This window comes from Strigops habroptila, chromosome Z, assembly GCF_004027225.2.
Source record: "Strigops habroptila isolate Jane chromosome Z, bStrHab1.2.pri, whole genome shotgun sequence".
NCBI lineage: Eukaryota > Metazoa > Chordata > Aves > Psittaciformes > Psittacidae > Strigops > Strigops habroptila.
The window spans coordinates 19,839,302-19,856,971 of record NC_044302.2 but is presented as its reverse complement, the minus strand read 5'-3'; the positions used below and the strand labels follow the sequence as shown (position 1 = coordinate 19,856,971).

The 17,670-nt window shown below is 45.4% G+C and overlaps 1 protein-coding gene across 2 annotated transcripts; it reads right to left on the bottom strand.

The window, feature by feature from the left end:
- Positions 1–790: 790 nt before the first annotated feature.
- On the bottom strand, positions 791–15,248 carry B3GNT9 (UDP-GlcNAc:betaGal beta-1,3-N-acetylglucosaminyltransferase 9). 2 transcript variants are annotated; one of them, XM_030512349.1, is made up of 5 exons: positions 15,134–15,248; positions 14,237–14,734; positions 6,939–6,981; positions 4,766–6,073; positions 791–1,038 (listed from the first exon to the last, which is right to left on the bottom strand). In XM_030512349.1, the coding sequence occupies exons 4-5, from the start codon at positions 6,007–6,009 to the stop codon at positions 984–986; spliced, it is 1,299 nt and encodes a 432-aa protein (XP_030368209.1). In that variant the 5' UTR covers positions 6,010–6,073; positions 6,939–6,981; positions 14,237–14,734; positions 15,134–15,248; the 3' UTR covers positions 791–983. The 2 variants fall into 2 exon arrangements, with proteins under 2 accessions (XP_030368209.1, XP_030368210.1); XM_030512350.1 differs by lacking the exons at positions 14,237–14,734; positions 15,134–15,248 and having other exon boundaries at positions 6,939–7,102.
- Between the last annotated feature and the right edge of the window lie 2,422 nt (positions 15,249–17,670).

Here is a 17,670-nt window from a genome sequence, read left to right as displayed (position 1 = left end):
AATACCATATTCTCTGTCTTTGTGAATTTTAGATGTAATTAATAAGGTCACTGTTTAAATGTTTAATCTGCCAAACCTTACATCTGAGGATCTTGTTTTGTTTGTGGGGATGTTTGTGATGATTTTTCGATCAGGCAAAAACATTCGCTCTCATGGTCTGAGAGTGCTGACTGCTTGAAACAGCAGGAAAGGTAAGCTGGAGTTTGCAGAGTAGCTCATTAGTGGAGTTTAGGTACGATTATAGCAGTAATTTTTGTTCTGGATTAGACTGTAGTGATTTAACATAACCTTTTCTCTTTCATACCATAATTAATTCCCCTTTAAATGTTACTAGTTTGGTCATTTTAAAGTACTGCCTGTTGCAATTTCAGAAGCTGTTTTTTAAGTGCCTTAATGTTTCACACCTACGCTACATATTCCATTTAGTGCCTAAGTTTCATTCCAGTATCAATATCTTTCAGAGAAACGTTTAGTTTAAATACCAGTCACAAAAAAACCCCTCTTGCATGATTATGCAATGTGCTGTCTAAGCAACTCAGTAATCAAAACAGCCTGAATCACGGCATTCCCTTTTCACCTCTGCTTGTCTCTCTTAGACAAACTGAAGCCCTAAAATCCTGAGTTTACCCTGGTCCTCTCTGCGGAGCTCTGTTGCATCCACAAGTATGGACATTACTAGGAAAATTTCACGCTTTTCTTTTGCTACTGTGGCTGTAGAGAGTGTTTGCCTTAATATCATGCCTTTACTTTTGCCCTGCTCAGTCAGCCCCCCTGGCGACAAGGCAGTCACTGAAGGCCTGTGGTACTTTATTTTTCTCTGGTCTCAGCACTGGGATTGTCAGTGAATGGGCTGGGACATGGAAGGAAAGAGAGAAGATCAGTGAGAAGTGGGGTTTGGATGAGTTGCAGAGCGAGCATTGGGCTGGTCAGGACTGGTGGGGGAGCTGTTTGTTGCTCTTGGAGGCGTTTGATGCACTCATCCCTCAAGAGTTCAGTTCCATCTCATTTCTCAGTATGGTTTTCTTGCTGACCACAAGCCTAGAAAATAATGAAAAGTTGGTTTTAAGAGTTTTACTGGGTTTGACAAACATCAGTGCTAGTAGCATCGTTAGGGACACATGGTGGGCTAATTTTCAGGGCTGTCGAGACCTGACTGCAGCTGAAAGGTACAACTCGGGGGCTCAGACTTTTTCAAATTGGGCTTTGGGGTAGACTTCCCCCCACTCACACATCTCACGGTCCTGCAGCACTCTCCAGGGATGTTCTCAGTGCTAATACTCAGTGAGGATTCTCCGAGCTGTTTATTTTGTACTGTTTGATTTTGCTGGGGTTTGCTTCCGAGAACCTGCTGTAGGAAGATGAATAATTAAACTGCAGACAGGAAGCACAACATTTTAACGCTCAATTGCTTCAGAGACATCTTTGGTTTTTGTTTTTTATGATGTCTTAGTCAGCAGTGGCCTGACTGATGGATCTTAGCATTCGCTACCAGTTTATGTGTTCAGAGGTGCATTTGGAGGTGCTGAATGTGAGGTTCAAGCCAGCTCTGCTCATTATAGTGACCAAATCTGGCTACTCATGTACAGTAGGAACAAAATTTGACTGTGTGTGGATCCCTGGGACTCAATAAAACCTACTGTGCTGTATTAGCTTCAGATGTTTATGTCTGCTTGCTTTCCTTGCTACTGGTAGCACCTACTTAGGATACTTTTATGTTTTCTTTCCTCATCTTGGGCTAGTCATGAAAAAAATTGCCAACAAGGCTTTGTAGCAAAACGTTGACTGGTGTATTGGATTAGGCAGTTAATAAAAGCTGCTGAGAATGTCATTCTGAAACAGATGGGTTTGGTTTTCTGAGATGCACCAGAAAGGTTGGTAGAGGGTCCTTCCTGATAGTTCTCATACATACCTAGGGCTGTAGGATTTCCTGAAAAGAACCCTAACTTCTAGGAAACAATCTCCGGCTTGGGTGAAGTCAAATACTTTTTGGCTGCTGTAGCAGTAAACAGAACTGAGTAAACTGCAGGGGCTGCAGTGCTGCCCTCCAGCATTTCCGCAGTGCGTTATGCTCACGTATGGTGTCTGTGAACTTCCAGCTCAACCCCAGAAGCAAATGGAAACTTAAAACCAGGTCAAACAGGCCACGCGGCAGGGCTGGATAACAAAAGCAGTTGTATCTTTCATTAATAAATAGTAGCTTTGGTATTCACTGGATAAAAGAAATGAGCTATTCCATAGACTAAGACAATGGAGTAAATAGGTAGCTCTAGTTCTGTTTCTGCCAGCTATCAGGGTATGTGCTGGCGCAGGTGAGTGTTGAACAACAACTTTGATCTGGGACAAAACGCACTCATTAATGCTGTGTTGTGGGTAGATTGCAGATCTGAAGATATTATAGAGGGAGGAGTCAATCTCTGTGCATCTCCAAGCTTAAAAGGAAGACCTTAATAAGGACTGTTGAACCTGACTAGATCCTTGAGGGAAATCGTAAGGTAAGCTGTGTTTATTTTTCTGTCATTACCATTAAATTAAGTCCAGCATAAGGAAAGACTTACTAAGTTATCCAAAATAATGAGCAATGTATTTTTCATGTTGCTGTCTGCATGAAAAATACCCATGGTGTTAGTCTTACAACGTGTGTGCAGGTGTACTTGACAGACTCACTCTGACAACTAGAGGCACGTCTGCATGCTGTCTTTTAATTATGGTATAAATAATTTCCCAAACTGTAAAATAATCACAGATAATACTTTTCTGTACAAGCTCATCAATAATAACTATCACATGTTAGCAGACAGGGGCATCGCTGGCCTTCTCCCACCAGCAAGGCTCTGGCTTATTTCCACACCCTACAGACCTCCTTGCAAAGCTTAAAGGAGTATTTTGTATTTCAGGATTGTATCCTCAAAATATCTCAAATCAACATATGGTGTTTTGACTTCTATATAGGTGAGCTTTTCTTGGAAATATATTATAAACCTTAAACTTTTATGATGAAGATAGTATGTAAGACTGTTTTTAGTAGTCTAACGATAGAGAATACTAACTTGCTTTCCTCTGTGCTCTGCATAGGTAATACAAGTACTGAGCTAGGATTACTGCTGGGTGGAAGGAAGGTGATACCCAGATATGAAATGCAGCTGCGCTGCAGGCTCTGTTCAAGGGAAGGCAACTTCCTGGACATTTGTGACTGATTGTAATTTTGTTTGAAGCTGGGTGTATGTGCCCACCTGAAGAGGGGTGGCATCGTAGAATCTCGGATGGATAGGAATTTTGTCCAGGGGAAAAAATTGCAAAGGAATCAACAAACACAGTATCAGAGGTGAATTCAGGCTCTTTGCCCCATGAATTTTATCACTTTTTAACCCTGATTTATAGGAATTTTCTTCCTCTTTGGCATCCAAGAAAAGTATGTTCCTTTAAGGTAAACTGCTGCTGGGAAAAAAAAAAAAAAGTGCTTCAAAGTATTGACTATTCTTCGAAAAATTAAGCAATCCGGTGTTCTTGTCCAATGCTTAAAATACAAAGTTACAGACTGACTGACCTTGGAAAGCCTAACAGAAAGGTTGCTGTGTATTTTTGCTTTCTTGCAATGAATTCAGAAAGGCTTTTATTCTGAAGCCCTTTTGTCTGAAGCCTACTTTCTCCCTTCATGTGACACCCACAGAAATATGCAAAGTCTTGGCTGCTCTTTGCAATTGACTATATGCCAAGCAAGAGCACCAAGGTTTATAGAAACCAGATCAGTCCATTGACAAGTTTCCCTTTGGTTTGAAGAAGCTCCCAAATGTGATGCAAGCAGCATCTCTGTGTGGTTTTACCTTCACAAGCACAGGCCAAAGGATCTCTCCAGATGCAAACCTTCTGAAGATCTCTGAGATCACATACTGTTGTATTACTTTGAGTTTTCACTGTCAGTCAGCGTAGGGTAGAGAGCCTGAGCTCATGGAATTGCCAAAAACTGGTCCCCTGAGTCCTGAGCCTGTCATGGAGCAGATACTTGAACTGAGGAGTTGATGTGAATAATGAAAAATCAAGACTCAGAGGGATCAACTCAATGTTCTTCTTGTCCTTTCTTTAAAGGCTCTTTGGAAGTCTGCCCCTTCCCAGTTATCTACTTACCTATCCTTGCTCAACCAGCCAAGCCAGCCTCAGGATCCAGATTGTTTTCTTATAGTCCATCTTACCTGCAATGTACAGGACCCCATTTCAATAGCTGCTAGTTGCTTTCTTCTTATGAGGCCTGCAGAAAGCCAACCAGTCAGCAGCGATTTGATCTGAGCACGCACTAAGGTGACTTGATTTCTTTTACTCTAATTACTGTGTAGTTCAGTCATTTCTCAATGAGTCCAAGTCAAGGTAACAAGTTGACAACAGACTCTGTGCAACTTGGTGTCAACTCCTACCCTCTATCTTTTTTCCTTCCTCACGTTTCTAACGATGCTGAAAAATCTCCAAGGACTGTGTTTTGCAATGTGCTTTTACACACTGGCCCACTAAGTACTACTGTAATTCTAATAAATAATAATAAATTAAAGATGCTGTTATTATTTGGACTCACTAATGGAGAAGGACCTATGGTATGTGTATGTGTGCAAATATGGAATCTTTTCAAATTCCTGCAATAGTTTCTCATCTTACCATTGTAAATAAGATGTGCTAAAATTACTCTACTTCTAAAGTTAGTTCATCTGGTTGCAATAGTTCCAGGCACCGTTTCTCAGCTGGTCTGCTATGTGTTTCTGCTCCAGTCTGCCTGCATTACCTGGGGGGTGATACCTGTGTTGTTGTTTGAGCTTTCTTTTTCCATTGGAAGGGCTTCTTCACTTGCTTCTTCTGAGTGCAGGAAAGATGTGGATTGTGGAGCAGGTTCCACATTAGCCAGATCTCAGCAACTTTCAGACTGTGGACTACCATGAGATCTTTGTAAAAACAGGGGTCAAATGTCTGTAGGTGTGGGGCAGCAGAGGGCTTGACAATGCCAAAGGTCTTGAATCCTTCATGCAAGGTGGGTTTGAGGTTGATTCTCTGTAAGCACATGCCCAAAAAGACATCATCAATGGGGAAGAGTTCCACTTCTTTACAAGCCCTAGAAAGCTTCCTCATGGTGTGGCTGGACAGCAAAAACCCTCCTCCCCCTGCATAGGCTGGATAGATGCTTAGCCCATACATCGTTTCTGGGATGTAATATTTGCTCTTTCGGACACGGATAGGGCGGGCATTGTAGATGATGTCTCCAACAAAGAGGTCCTCAGTGGGGTCATGTCTCTCAAGGAAGTCAACAATGTTCTCAACATTGACAAAAACATCGGCATCACCTTTAAAAATAAACTTCACGTTATGGCAGAACTCAGCAGCCCAGTTCAGGAAGTGGATCTCCTTCAGGGTCAGATTGAAGAAAGTGTCCATGAAGTCCCAGAGTAAAATGTCCCGGTACGACTGGCTCTCCTGCTGGATCAGGGTCTCCCACGTGGCCAGCACTGTCTTATTCTTTGGTGTTCCTAGGAGGAACACCCGCTGGATCTGCTCCCCATTCACCAGACCCTCCCTGCCCCAAGTTTTCCGGACAATCTCGCGTCTGTCGAAGTCTTCAACTACTGATTTGATAGCAATGAGCAGAAAGGGACCTCCAGGTGTTCTCCTGCATTTCTTGGGCTGGTTAATGAGGAGATTGAAGTTCCTATTATCCTTGTTTAGGAGATAGCGCTTGAAGTTGAAGGCAGAATCACTCAACGGGGATGGAGTTGTTGTTTGGACCCTTTTGTTGGCCACTTCTCTTTGTCTAAGGACAGGAGTTACTTGGAGCCTGGGTTCCGTTGCCTCTGCTGGCATCGGTCTCCAGGGTGCTCTGGAGTCAGAGAATGTTTTTGGTGTTGCTGAAGGCTTCTTCTGTGTCAGCTGCTTGTTTCCTACGGGGACTAAATGTTCCAGCTGGGAGTAGAGTAAAGAGCAAAGCGCTACCAGCAGGAAGAGGGTACAGATCGCATCCCCTTTGAGACGAACTCTCATTGTCTCTGCAGTGTTTCTGGGACTGTTAAAAGCTGTGTTTGAGCTGCCTGGCACCAATGTCCATCTGTAAAGAAGCATGCAGTGTGTCAGCAATGAGGATTCGGCAGCTTTGAGGCATGCAGGCAAATCTAACTGAAACACCATTTAAAAACTAGCACTAAAGTGCATTTTATGGAGCACTGAGACTTGTTAAAGAACTTGCCAAAGGGCACACAGGTTGCAAACCTAATGCTGATCTTAGTGCTCTGGCTCTGTGACCTGGTTAGTTAAGTCACCAAGCAGTCATCCAGCATCCTGCAAACCATTCCCTAAGCATAATGTGAAATCGGCCCTTTCTCCCACATCCCTCTCTGCCTAACACCAATGGTCTGCCATTTTGGAGATTTCACTGCTTTGGGAAAAACAAGGTGGAAAATGATGAACAATGCCATTCTTCCAGAAATCATTAGGGTTTTTTTCCTTTTCTTATTTCTTTTTCTCTCCCACTTCCCCCCAACTTGGTAACTCTTTCTTGCTGCTTTTACTCTGTTTGAGTCAGACAGGGAGGAGTAGAGCTGGCTGCTGAAGGGCAGACTTTTCAGTTGCAGCATGTCCCTGGCATTTCCCTGCACACAGAGCCAGCTCTTACAACCCAACTGTGATTTGTGCCTTCAAAATGAATACATTATGCATGCTCTTGAATGTATATAGAGCCTTTTTGCTGCCAGTAATCTGTATAAAATATTAAAGCATTATAAATAACTTCTATTAATAAGGTTAGAAGGAGCCACGGGTGTTTTGTCTTTGCCAAATGACCCTAACTGGTAAGCAAGAGATGGGCAAATAAATCCCAATACGCAGAAGCAAGGCAGAGCCTGGTGTTAGGAATGTTTAACTCATGTGATAGGAGAAGCTGCCTTTTGAAATACAAGATTTGATTCCTCACTTACACTTTTCCTGGAGATCTTCTGCCTCATTTGATCCGTTCTTCAACTGCAAACACAACAAACCAGAAAGTTATGGAACAGTGGTAAGAAGGCAGAAAGTAGCATGTAGTTCAGGAAAACACTGCTATATGAGTAAGAGCCACTTCTGAAGGTATTACAGGTGTCTGTCTGTCTGGAATCAGCTGAGATCATATCCAAAAACTTCTTGAGTGAAAGCTGTGGGCTTGTATGGCAGTCTGCCTTCAGTTAGGGTGCCCTCCTTACTGAGGGCTGAAAAGCACGGGGGAGTCAGGACTTGCGGCTTCCTACACAATTTATTTCTGCAGGTCTCTATTTTCAGCATTGTTTGCCTGCAGACCAAACATACGGGTGCTGAGCCTCCAGTCGAGCCCTGTAGTCACCTTCCTGACTCAAACACCCAATGGGACAGCCAAGTGCCTGGTAAAAGAGTACTGTTATTCAGTGTGATTCTAACCTGAAAGGCATCAATTTTCAGCAAACCTCTTTTTGCTATCATGAATTGTATCACCTGCATCAGCCGTAATTGTATCATCAGCATCAGTTATCGTTTCAAAGCTCTAAATTAGACTAGCGAGTCTGTAATTGTGAAATGTTAAAACAGTGACGCAGCATTAGCTCCAGACCCTGTGAGATCTAGGCAATGTTTCAAGACTTATGAGAAAGAAAAACTAATAAACCAGTTGATTTCTTGGCCAGCCCCTTTAGAATTCTCAGGTGCACATTATTCGGACCTCAAAATTTTAAACTATTTTGCTTTTTCACTACTGGTTAACTGCTTCTCCAAGTTACTGTTGAAATGGAGCCTATTTCATCATCATATGGTATAAACTATCTTTTTCCCAAGTGCAGCTACAAAATATTAACTGACTTCATTGTCTTTGTCTCCATTGTTTCTGAAAACTTCATTTTAGCAAATGGCTTGTGTGTGCTTTTCTGTAAGGCTGTTTGCATTCCCAGAGGATTTAAAATCTTGTCTTCCTTGTCCTTATGACCATGCTTTTTTCCTCAGGCCTTTTTTCTTGCCATTTTCTGTCCTCTAATAGAGATTGCTGCATTTTTCTCCATTTATTGGCTTTTTTTACTGTACCTTTCACTCTCTCCTGGGCTAGGCAAGTGTTCTAACCGGTGTAGCTTTGGTATTAACAGCAGGATTGCATTGCCTTCTCTACTCTCTCATAAATTGTTGTTAAAATGCTTATAATAATCAGAAGCTGCTTTCTCTTTATGTTCTTTCTGCCACATGACTTGGCTTGTAACTATTTTCAGCCTCGTGAAACAGTCCTTTCTAGCACATATAGGATGTTCATTTGCATTCTGTGTCTGTCGTGTGTGAATTACCCTTGGCAAGTCCTGATTGCGGTGCTCTGCAGCAACCTGCTGAGCTTTAGTTCTGTGCTAAACCACCCTTTAGCTGTCACAACGTGGTTCCCAGCAGGCTTTGTCTCATGTCACCTTCAATAATAACCTTTTCCAGAGGCTCCAGGGATATGAAGGGATGGTCCTGCTACATGTGGTCCCCAGGACATGCCACTGATCTGGATCCGCTCAGAAGAAAGAGTCTGTCCCGTTCTGCCCATCACAAGGAAGAATTTCTGCTGGGTGCTATTGAGAAACCTATAACAGGGAGCCCATCTCAAAAAGAAATAAAGTTGAGCCATTTTTGCTCCTGCTGATGTGATGGGATAAGCTCTATATGCAGCTATGTTTATGTAGTCTCCTGAAGTGAGCGGGAGCTGCACAGCCCGTGTCAGGATGGATCCGGGTAGTGTTGGGATGTTCGTGTGTCCCCACTCAAGCTCTTTGTAAAGTCTCCTCTCTTTCCCCACTGTAATAGCTTTTTTTTTTTCCTTTTCTGTGCAGAAGTTTGGTCTTATTTCAGCTGCCAGGCTCCAGCTGGTAATTAAGGAGCTGGATGAAAGTCCTGGCTCTTTCCTGTGTTTAATTTTATCAGCGAGGGTTTGGAGGGTGTGTGTCATGAAACTCCTCATTTCCATGGCTTACAGATTTATCCTGCCAGCATCTCAGAGTCTGGCAATAAGTGCCCTTGGAAAAGCCAAGAAAAACCCTGAATTGTTACAAGCCTGCCTGGGCTGATAGCCTCGATTTTATTCTGTGTTTTCATTTATTGAAAGAAAAGAATCTGAAATAGCAAAGAATCTGAAATAGCAGTTTCCATGCTGAAATAAAACAGTTCAGTGCTGAATATAGACATCTCCTTTTCAAACAAAGTTGACAGCCCTGAAAGTGATTCCTTGATTGAGTTATATGGATTTTCCAGTCTTTGTTAGATATTTCCTTCTTTTTAAGGAAATAACCTTGATTATTACACATGGGAGAGCTCTATCCATGGATGTCAGTGTAGGAAAAGCTGTGCTGTTCTTGAATTCAGAGGAATTGGTGATTCGGGCAGGCACTAGGGTATGTTCTAAAGCCAAAGCATTCATCCACCTTGACACTAGGGGAAAAAAATAGAGCTATCAAAGCGAGCAGAGAATATTGGATGCCAAACAAAAGAGATGTGAGCACGGCAGAACGTTTCTCAGCACAGCATCTCACTGCGTGTCTGCATCCAAGCTAGACACACCTCTGCTTCGTACACCACTCAGGGGGATCTCCATCCAGCGTATGGCTGGAGATGTAAAGCTGCTGCATCACTTGATGCCTCAGGGAATTGGAGGGCCCAGCTGCCAGGGCTGCCTCTCATGTCCTCCAAGCTTGGAAAAGCAGGCAGTTGTCCCTCTTTCTGCTGGCTGCAGGAAGGATGTTGAGTCTGGCTCGGAATGGGATGGTGCAGTTTGCCCCAGTAGTGGGACTAGGCATGTCCTAGGGAAGGCTGGGAATGTTCTGTGCTGGGCTGCAAGCGCCAGCAGCATTAGAGCACTGAGGTACCTGTAGGAAGAGGCTGAGAGGTCCCATATCTGTTAGTTGGCAACGTGGGGAGCCCCTACAGAGGGAACGCGCTGGAAGGACCAAGGGGGCCACAGTCTGCAGGGCCTGAGAGGCACAAAATGCTCTAAGCTGGAAGTGACCAGAGGTGGACACAGCCCCCTGGTGAGCATCCAGGCAGGGAACCTGACCTGTGCTGGTGCACACTTGGGCAGAGGGCCCAGATCTGTGCCTGGTTTTCATTTATTTGAGAGGAGGACTCTGAAATATGGCCAAGGAGTGCTGCAATAAAAGCAGTTAAATGGTGGGTTTTAAAATAAAAAGTTTTTCATTCCCAGCTGAATGACGTGAAGCCTTGAGCTCATCCTGGAAATGTCGTTCTTTTGCAACAGCCATCATATCTCCATCACTTGGCACTTCTGCTCATGTGGGCCTCAGTGGGAAAGAGTCTCTGGATCCTGTCCCTGAATTCAGTCAGGAAGCCTTGGTGGTTTTGGCACATTGCTTTGTGCCTTGAAGTGTGGTTATTCAACCCACTCAACCTTGGGAAAAGCAGCTGCAATAGAGAGGCAAACTGAAAAACACGGTACACCAAGCAAGAGGGTACAAAACAGCCATGAGTTGTGGCACACTCATCCCAGCCTGGCTCACAGGAGCGTCCATCCCCACCAAGCATGGCTGTGGGTTGTCCCCAGATCAACTTGCTGCTCTACTGAATGAGAGGTGTTTCTGGCTCCCTCCTGCTCCCCCCCTCACTCATGAAGCTGGAGCTGCCACTGGTAAGTTTGTGCAATGAAGGGGCCACATATGTTGTGGTTGCTGATGGAGATGTCTTTGTTCCTCTGTAAAATAGGCTGAGAAAAGTGTTGGGAATCCAGCCCTGATGGGTTCAATGAAGGTTTGTTTTTTGTTTGGCTTTTTTTTTTTTGCAGTCTTCAGGGCAACTTGGAAAATTCTGTTGGTAGGGGTGTTTTGAAGCAATGTTTTGGGTACTTGTTTTCAATTCATGTTGATCAAACCCATTTCGTGAGAACAGAGTAAAGTTGTAACACCCAGTGCTGGAAGCAGAGGCCCAGGCTCTGGCCTGTAGCAGGGAGGTCTGCCCACGTGTCCCTCTCCCACCTCTTTTCCAGCAGTTTTTGCCATCAGTTTTCCAGTTTTTCCATCCACTCAGCAAGAGCCAATCAAGCTCCCGGGCCCCTCCTCACCTTGTGCTGCTGCTCCTCTGCCGCTGCCTCCTGGTGCTGTTCAAGAACCCACCAGCGACAACAACATCACATCCTGTGCCCACCCTGCAGCTGGGACTGTGTAGAACAGACGTGCAGAGATGAGCTCCATCCTGCCAGACCAGGATGCTGACAGCAGGAAATCTGCACCGCCCAAAGCTCTGATGACTACATCTTCCTACTGACTCTCACGTGGTCCCATCGTCTGAGCCCCTGAGGCTCAGTAGAGTATTTAACTCTGTGTCTGCACCAGTTTAGCTTAAATGCATTGCTGGACGTGCAGACACAAGTAGCACTGTGTCTTGCATGGGGATCACTTTTGCCCTCTTTCGGCCACGTTGGGCTGCTGTCCTTCTCTTACCCTTGTACAGAAACCTGAAAGGAAGTGCTTAAGGCAAAGGATTCAAACTCCCAGCTGAGTTATCTTGGTATGGGTCTTTTGTAGGCAAATTCTTGTCTTCGTTTTGCATTGCATGGGTGTCTGGGATCCTCAGGATACTCACAGGGAAACATGTCTGCTTCCAGCGCTGGGTTAGTTCTGCCCCACATAGAAAAACATGAGTCAAACAACTTAGGTTTTACAGTTCAAGCTTGCTTTGGAGTGTTTAAAGGGAGAAAAAAAGCTCTCTATTTGGAGCAGGAAGCGCCCTTTCATTTCTGTTTGGATGTCATGTAACAAGTTTTATTCCTGTGTGGTTTCTTGTTTTGGTTTTGTTTGGTTAGATTTTGATTTGGTTCCTCCCCCCCCTCCAGGCAAAGTCAAGAATCTCATCAAAGTTGATGCTGCAAGTAGCTTTGGTGCTGGAGAACTCCTCTCTGTTTTATGGGGTGTTTGTGAAGAGGTCTTGTTTGGAGCTATAGGATTACAAAGCAATGCTGAATGATTTGATCTTTTTGATCTTTTTGACTAGAAGACAGGACAACACAAGAGATGCCCTTTGGCACATTGGTTAGGGCAGAGCCCTAGAAAAATGAAGTAACCAGAACAAACACTAACTGCCTTAACTGGAAAAAAAAGCCCATCTCGCTCAGCTGCTTACAAGTTTTAAAGTCTGTAATCACAGAGATAATGGGCTGTAGGATTTAATTAGCTGAATGTCTTAAGAGAGCTGTCTAAGGGGTGCAGAGGGGCAGAGGCTCACGTTGGTCAGCCGCACACCATGGTGCTGCTTTTGCCATCACAGCAGTGCTCCAGGCCTGTGCGCAGTGTCACTGTTGCCATTACTTGTGTAGCAGCACCTGGAAGCAGGAGCTCTGTTGGCTGAAACATGGTGCAAGCAGGTAATAAAAATGCAGGTCCCACTCCAGAGACCGTTTCTAATTCTCCTGTTGGAGCCGCTTTTCAGGCCAGCGCAAATGAATGGATGAAATCCATGTTACAGGACAGGGAGTTGGGCTTGTTCAGCCTGGAGAAGAGAAGGCTCTGGGAGACCTTAGAGCAGCTCCAGTGTCTAAAGGAGCTTCAAGAAACCTGGAGAGAGGCTTTGGACAAGGGCCTATAGGGACAGGACAAGGGGGAATGGCTTTAAACTGACAGAGGGGAGATTGAGATGAGATCTTAGGCAGAAGTTCTTCCCTGTGAGGGTGGTGAGGCCCTGGCACAGGTTGCTCAGAGAAGCTGTGGCTGCCCCATCCCTGGCAGTGTTCAAGGCGACCTGGTCTAGTGGAAGGTGTCCCTGCCCATGTGCGGGGGTTGGAACTGAATGAGCTTTAAGGTCCTCTCTAACCCAAACCAGTCTATGATTCTACGATTTATCTCTCTGCTTGCCCCGGTGCTGCAATATGTTGTTTCATCAGCTTCCCAGCTGGCTGGTCCCATTTTATTATAGTCTCTTGTTTTGGCAATGCCAGTCACACGTTAGATAACTGCTTGCAAATGGCTGCTGTGATTATGTCTTTTTAGCTTTCATCCCAGTCAGTGAAGTTTTATGAAGTATACAACCTTAAATGCAGGGAATCTGCAGAGCTGCTGTGCACAGGCTGGAGATGGATGCTAAGATGTCTGCTCGCACATAGCGGGGTCCCAGAAGGGAACTTGTGCCATCCCTGGTGGGGAATCGTGTGGTGATATTGCAGAAGGCAGCAGCAGATGTGCACAGATATGCCCTGATGACACTGGGCAGTGCTGCCTGGCTGCAAGACTCATCTTCCGCAGGCCTGGCAGCCTCAGGAGGTGGTTCCCTAAACCCAGATGCAGTCCTGCATGTAAGTGGTCTGATTTTCAGAATTACAGAGCACTCAGCAGCAAAAATCACACCCCAAGTCCTTCGGAGAGACAGGTCCGTCCTGGAGCAGCCAAGTGCAGGGCAAGGAGCCTGCCCTCCATTTCCGCTGGCCCCAGGAGGAGGATAAAGCCTTGCAGGCTTGTGAAAGGGTACGACAGAGCCCCCCCAAAACAACTGTCCTCCTTTCCCAGCTCTCTCAGCACCCACTGCTTCTTCAACTCCCCAACACCCTTCTGATCCAATAAATAACTAGCCTGATGTGCCCCAAACCCAGCAGTTACAGTTACAGCATTAACATGGATGGGTTGTCATACCCAGGCATGAACAGGACAGGGACTACATGCTGGCTTGCCCCACTGGTTTCAAGATGACACCCAACACAGAATTTTATCAGAATCTGCCCAAAAGCTGTTAAAAATGTGACCACTAACTGCCCATTTCACTGGGACTGAATTTTTCTCTTTTTCTGTGACGCTAGAGAGCTTGAGAGTTCCCGTGTTTTACTTAGAGCGTACAATAGTGTAACACAGGGAAAGTTCATGTCCTCTTAGTGCTGAGGAATGCTTGTAAGTGTAACGTGCCACCTCTAGAACATGTTTGCAGCTGGGAAGAAACCCCATCTTGGAGCACTGGAGACATTGTCTAAAGAAGACAGAATTTCTCCTGTAAAAACAAACTAAAACACCCAGAGAAAACTCTTTGCAAAGTAAAGTGTAAAGCAGAAATAGCAAGGCGGGAGGCTGTGTGTTCAGAGCCTGTAGCTGACCCCGCTCCATGTTAACTATCTCAGTTCGGGTTGCTGCACGTAGCAACTGCAACAGCAAGAAGGCAAAGAGAAAACTGATGGAAGAAAAGCAAAGCAGTAAGGACAGTCTCTAGTTCACACTGCTTGCTGCAGAACTCCCCAGCCCACCCCGATCAAACATACATAACCGACACTTACATCCTATTTGATAGCGCTGATCCGGCGTCCCCTCGGTAACGTCTCAGCAGTGGGCTGCCAAGTCGACACATCTGGATGTGGTTAGTGTTAGACATTCCTCAGCCGTCCAGCGAAACCGAGGAAATCCTCACGAAGCAAAGCAGTGCTCCGTCTCCTGCTCCCCAGGCTGTTCGCATGCTGAAACACAGTACAGTTCTCCCACTGCCGGCAGGGATGGGCGTGTGTGCCAGCAGGGCCAAGACGTGAGGCCGGGCTCCCTCCTTGCACTCGCTGTAGTGGTGGAAGCAGCAACCGCACCAGAGGAAGGAGATGGGGTGGCTTCCAAGAGCTGACACGTGATGGGCAGGCTGGGAGCGCGGATGGGCTCCAGCGCCGCACAGCCCCACGCCAGCACCTCCCCGGCTCCTTCTGCGCATGGTTCTCCGTGGACAGGGACGGGGTGTCGAGGGATTGAATGCAGAGCCGGGATGGGGACTGCCACCACTTCTGCTGTTTGACCTGTTACAAATAACAACCACAAAAAAGGCTATTTTTTTTACTGTAACTTTTTTCATTAAGAAATTTACAGATTTTTCCACATTTTGCCTCTTTTCTTACTTTTGCCTTTTTTCTTAATCCTTTTGTGATTATTGACTTTGCCACTGCAAAGGCTCAAAAATAAAAAAATGAGGTTCGGTCCAGAAGGAAAATCCACTTGGGGGTGGGTTTCTTTTTCTCTTGTAGGGAAATGATGGGAGGAGGAGGGAGCTGAGCAGCACAGAGGCTGAAGACAGATGTGACAATCCCTCCCAAACCTCAAGAAAACCCTAAACCACACTTTTTTCCCCCATTTAATGTTAATTACTTCAAAACAAAATGTTTATTTAGAGTCAGATCTAGATTGCCAATGCTACTGACCTGCCAGCTGACTGCAGCCATAGTGTTTCCTTATCTCTGTGGCTGTTTCTTTGTCTCTTCAATGAGAACAACAACCGTTATTCCTCTAACGGAGGCCAAGGGTCTGGGGAGTGGCCCTGTTAGAATGCAAAATTTTTCATTTTCAGTGAACTTGTCAGAAAAGCAGATTTTGATCCACTCTGTTGTTTTCACAAACACCCAACTATTTTATAAACATAATGTAAAAATGTTTACTTCTACTTTTTTAAACATAATGTAAAAATTTTGCTTTAGTGAACAAAATGTCCCTGCCAAAAGCTGTCATATGGATGCGTTCCTGATGAGCAACCCTCAGGCCCTGTGTTCCAGTGCTCCAGGCTGGGAAAGCCTTTTTCTTGTGATCTGCAGCTGTCTGAAACACAGCAGTTCCTTGCTGAATCGTGCAGCTGATTGGAAACCTTGGCCATAAACTCTACTCACACTTTCCCTGTACCAAGCCAAGGTACCTTTATCCTTCTTCTCCACACCAGCTGTGCCAGGCTGTTTTTCATCCCTCCTCCACAAGGAGGCAGGTGATGGTCACGGAGGCGAAGAGCAGACTAGTGTCCACCTCTGCTCGAAGGGGCTGGCTGTGGAGCGAGGGGGGCTGCTCTCTGAATCCATCAGGGACTCACAGCAGGTATTGCCACTGCATTCCCCCACCCAGCTTTTGGGACCTACTACACATTTTGGTTGCTCCCATGGAGTGAGAGTGAAAGCAGAGGCTCTCGTTGCTGTGCAGTGCCTTTGTGGCTGCCATGGCTTGGAGAGCCATGCCTGGAGCTTGGGAGGTGAAGGAGTTTTCTCCTTGGATGTTTCTATTTGGTTGCTGTCTCACCTGTATCTTGTTCCCTGGGCACTAGTGCACGGCTGATCCATTCTTCTCACTGCCAGCAGAGGTGCCTTTGGTCTGTCCCATAGCATGTCACTCTGTCTTAGAAGATTGGGTCATCTTGTTGACCCTCATCAGTACGTCAGCCCTGTTGACCCCAGGTTGGTGCACTTTAAGCCGTGTGCCCAATGTCCTTCACGCTCTATAGGGTAGAGTCCTGCTCCCAGTCACTGTATTCCTGCAGGCACCAAGCCACGCGGTTGGAATACAGCTTTATGGTGAATGAAGAAGGGCTGATCTTGTGATTTCCAAGGACTGTCTGAGATTTAAATGACTCAGGGTGAAATACTGCTCTGCTCGAGTTCAGGGCAAAAGGAATTTCCCCGGGTTCAGCAGCAAGGTCAGCCAGTGGCTTCCTGTGCAAAGCCGCTGGAGAAGACTTCACGTCCGAACTCCATGGCTCCCCACCTACGGGGCAGGCAGCTTGTGGGAAAGCTCAGGAACAGGGAGGCACTTTGGGATTACAGCGATGCTGTGGCCTTGGAGAAGTCCCAGATATATAATAGCACTGAAAGAACCATTTGGGACAAACCTCCCCTTCTGGCCATGTTTGCTAAGAACAGGCTCATCAAAGCAGCAGCTGGAAATGGAACAAACATGGTGGCTTACCTTGGGTTTGACTTGAAATCAGAGCTGTGAACTTCAGGTGGAGCACCGGCCTTGGTGTGTTGGTAGAAAGTATGACTTGGGGCAGGACCCTTTTGTGCATCCAGACACTTTGGCTGGATGCTCCTCTGAGAGCTGGTGATAGCCAGCGTGGCCAGAACTTCAGTGAACCCCCTTTGTACTACTGCATTAAGTGTTTAATGAAAGTCTCTGAGGCAACTATCATCAAAAATATTTATTTATACAAAAGTATAGAGGAAAAAATAGACCAAAGTAATTTCTACTATGAAAGACAATTCCTTGGAGGTTGAATGTCCTAGACCTGAGTATCCATGGCACTGCAGTCCATAGCTGTAGATGGCTGATGAACATCAGATGCTGAATATTACAGAAATTTGGAATGAGAAAGTCAGCAAGGGATTTTTCCACTGATGACTAAGGGACTTAACCACACACCTCCTACAAATTTCAGTTAGAGATGTATTGCCAAATCCCTCCAGTGGCTTTAAAATTCAAACCAGAGAAGAAAATTTTTGACTCTAGAAAATTTTTGAGGACTTAAATTGCCTCAGTGTTTGAGCCCACCTCTGTACAAAAGACGAATGGCCAGATACTGATTTACATCAGACAAGTGTTATCATCTCACCAATTTTACTTACACAGTCCACTATGTGGGTTAGACTGAAGAAACCCTCTTGAGCCCTACCCTACTGTCTCTTTAATGTGTACAATACTAGGCTATACCAGTATTTTCAGTTAAACCAAACCAGCAATTTAACTGGATGTGAGTCTCTTTATTGCTGTACATGCTCACTCGTGGTTTCGGAGCCTGTGAAAGGCTACCAGGGTGTGACTCAGAGGTGGCTCTAAGGTACCTTAGAGGGGAGGCAACACGGTGACCCAGTCAGCAGGACAGCTTCTCAGTGCTGCGCTGGATTTTGAAATGAATGGCAAAATTAACAGGTAAGGAAAAAACCCCACAATTTCCTCACACTGGGAAAATACATTTGTCTGGAGCAGT